General features: G+C 41.3%; 1 protein-coding gene across 1 annotated transcript; it reads left to right on the top strand.

Moving 5' to 3' along the window:
- Positions 1-431: 431 nt before the first annotated feature.
- On the top strand, positions 432-1,556 carry LOC100733003 (olfactory receptor 2H1-like). Its single transcript, XM_003479484.3, has one exon. The coding sequence runs from the start codon at positions 627-629 to the stop codon at positions 1,554-1,556; it is 930 nt and encodes a 309-aa protein (XP_003479532.2). The 5' UTR covers positions 432-626.
- The last annotated feature ends 1,694 nt before the right edge of the window (positions 1,557-3,250 follow it).

Genomic DNA, 3,250 nt, shown 5'->3' with positions numbered 1-3,250 from the left:
TTTTCTCAGGTGACAATAGTGACTTGGATGTGATGCCACTTACTTCAATTAAGTTTTTTAAAGAAAACAAAGCTGTTGTACAAACGAGGGTCCTTCCTCAGCCCTCAGAGAATGTTCCAGCTTTACCTTTTAGATTGTGCATTGCTGGTTGAGAAGAACCGAAAGACTTTGTTTCTGGGAAAATGTCTCCTGATTTCCTGTTAACATCAGCAAACAATGCAAGTCAGACCTTTTGCTAATTTTGTGGACACATATTTGAAAGTTACATCTCTGTATTCAACAATTCATTGCAAACCTTGTAAACACGTCTGTCTATGTGATTGAAAGGACAGTGCAGGAAGTACTTGCAAATGACCTGCTGTGATCATCTGAGGGCCTGCCCGGGGAATGTCAGGATTACAGATTTTAGAGGTGAGTTCTCATGAATAGAATCTCAAAAATACCAATATGCTGTTTTAAAAAAACCTATGGAGAGATGTTCTATGTTACTGGTATAACATGGAGGAAAACATTCACATCTCCTATTGGAATACTACCTGGGAAATCTATCTATCTCTAGATAAATAGCATCAGGGTGTTACCAAAACTGATCATTACATCCAAACCCAAAGACAAGAGCAGTCAGAATGGCCAACGCGAGTTTCCCAGCATACTTCATTCTTCTGGGCTTCTCCAAGTGGCCCCGGCTCGAAGTGGCTCTCTTCTGGATTGTTGTGGTCTTCTACATCATGATTGTCCTCAGCAACTCGACCATCATCGTGCTGTCACGTGTGGACTCCCACCTCCACACTCCCATGTACTTCTTCCTCAGCAATCTCTCCCTCCTGGAGCTCTGCTTCACCACAACCACTATGCCCCAGATGCTCTCCAACTTGTGGGGTCCTGACAAGCACATCACCTACACAGGCTGCGTCATCCAGCTCTGCGTGTTCCTCTGTGCTGGAGCCACGGAGTGCATCCTGCTGGTGGTCATGTCCTTCGACCGCTATGTCGCCGTGTGCCAGCCCCTGCGCTATCCCATCATCATGCACTGGCCCCTCTGCTGGAAGCTGGCCCTCTCGGCCTGGCTGTCTGGACTGACAGAGTCTCTCATCTTGTCTCCTGTCACGCTCCAGCTGCCCTTCTGCTCGCATCACCGCCTGGATGATTTCCTGTGTGAGGTTCCCTCCCTCATACGCCTGGCCTGTGGCGACACTTCCAGCAACGAGTGGCAACTGACCGTCTCTTCCATCCTCTTCACCATGGTGCCGGTGGGGCTCATCCTGACTTCCTACGGCTACATAGCCCGGGCCGTGGGGAGGATGCAGTCAGAGGAAGGCAGGCAGAAGGCCGTTTCCACCTGCTCTGCCCACCTGCTCGTAGTCTTCATGTTTTATGGCACGGTGGCCATGGTGTACACGGACCCCAAGACCGAGTTCGCTTCACAGAACGGCAAGTTTTTCACCTTCTTCTACACTGTCGTCACACCTTTGTTCAATCCTCTCATCTACACTCTGAGGAACAAAGACGTAAAGAGTGCTTTGCTAAGACAGCTCAGAAAGCGCATCCGTCCATAAAAGGTGTTGCTGAGACACCACTCGAACCAGACAGGAAGTGCGAATGCATTCAATCACAGGCTCTGAAAATCACTAAAAACAGTTCATACGGTACAAAGAGGGCTTGTTTTATATTCACTGAATTTTCCATGTTATTTGCTTAAAAATAATAGTAGTTTGGGCAAACAATAAGTGTTTAAAATTCATTTGACTGGGGAAGATGACTAGTTGCACAATAAATTTTGAGGAATTTAAATTATTCCTAAAATGACTTAACTTTCATGAGCTTAACATTCTAGAATTATTGAGTAGGACTGTGAATTATTTACTACTTAAATTTCAAAATAAAGGCTGCATAGAACTTGGTTGATGGATTTTCTTATATGCTCTTGAAGAAAGGAAAATTTGACTGCAGTCCCCCTAGTCTTTCCTTTCTAATTTGGGTCTGAGGATTGCAATTTGAAGGCAAAAAGATTCTCCTTGCATATTTTTTTTTTTTGCTGTATTCTTTTCTTTGAACTTTTCAGAAGATGAAGCCATCAAACCTAGGAGCTTCGGAGACATAAGAACCCAAGGGAGATATGGACCCTTAGAGTTCAAGAGTAATACACATTTAATTTCCATGTGATTTCAAATATATTAAAAATGTGGGCAAATGTGTTTCCCTAGGATTTTAAATAAATGTACTACATTTAATACAAAATAAATATACATACATATTTTATAAAATGAAATGACTCGTGAATTCTGTTATTTTCTTGGTAGTGAAACTATGAAATACTATCTTACCAAAATCTAAAATTTTTTCTGCAAATAGACTTATATACTAACATATGGTATCAGAAATTAAGCAAAATATATTGTGTTGGAAATTCCTTCAAGTGTTGTTAAATCTTTCTTTGACCCTTAATCTGGTGGAAATAGCAAAGATACTACCAGCATACAGAACTGTAGATATAGCTATCCTAGTTTACAGTGTGTTCTGGGACAAAATAGAATCAGATTTGAAAACAATAACACAAAATTAAACAATTTAGGTAAATTTCAGAGATGAAAATTAAACATTATAGGGGCTGGGGATTTAGCTCAGCAGCGTAAGTGCCTGCCTTGCAAGTAGGCAGTCGTGAGTTCGATCCCTGGTACCAATAAAAAGGAAAAAGACAAAAAAATTAAGCATTATATTTCTAAATAGTCTGTGGGTCAAAGGAAAATACTAAGAAATTAATGCTGCTATTATTAATTTTGAAACAGCTAAATTATCAGTTAAAAGTAGAGACAATTTATAAGTATTTTTAAATATATGTGTGCTCATCACTCATTAGAGTAATTATTATGTTTGAATATGAATGCACAAGGTCTAAGAGGATGGAAGAAAAACAAACCCAAATAAAGTTTTGGAAGCTAGAAAATAAAAGGTTAACCCATATTTCACTGATTATGTATTTAAAAAGTAGAGATAAAGCCAGTCACAGGTGAAGCTCAGACACCACTCAGATCCTTCTGGAAGGGCCCTGGCAGCTTAAAATCGGGGTAACCTGGCACATTTGACACTGCAGAAGGCACTGAATCAGGGGCTGCCTTAAAATCTGGTTATAATCCAGGCTGCACAGCCAGACCCCAGCACGCGCCTCAAGGTCCAGCTGTCCGTCCCACTTTTAGTACAACTGGAGGCCTTTATATCACTGAGGTGTTTAGTCTGCAGAGTTCCTGATTTG

The sequence above is a fragment of the Cavia porcellus genome, unplaced genomic scaffold (genome assembly GCF_034190915.1).
Source record: "Cavia porcellus strain 051 isolate PalLab524CR breed Dunkin Hartley unplaced genomic scaffold, mCavPor4.1 scaffold_2, whole genome shotgun sequence".
NCBI classification, from domain to species: Eukaryota; Metazoa; Chordata; class Mammalia; order Rodentia; family Caviidae; genus Cavia; species Cavia porcellus.
Note: the sequence above shows the minus strand (reverse complement) of the source record. Positions and strands in the feature narration are given on the sequence as shown.

Bases quoted from the DNA above. Each gene is read 5' to 3' on its own strand.
- LOC100733003 (XM_003479484.3), top strand. From the start codon at position 627: ATGGCCAACGCGAGTTTCCCAGCATACTTCATTCTTCTGGGCTTCTCC.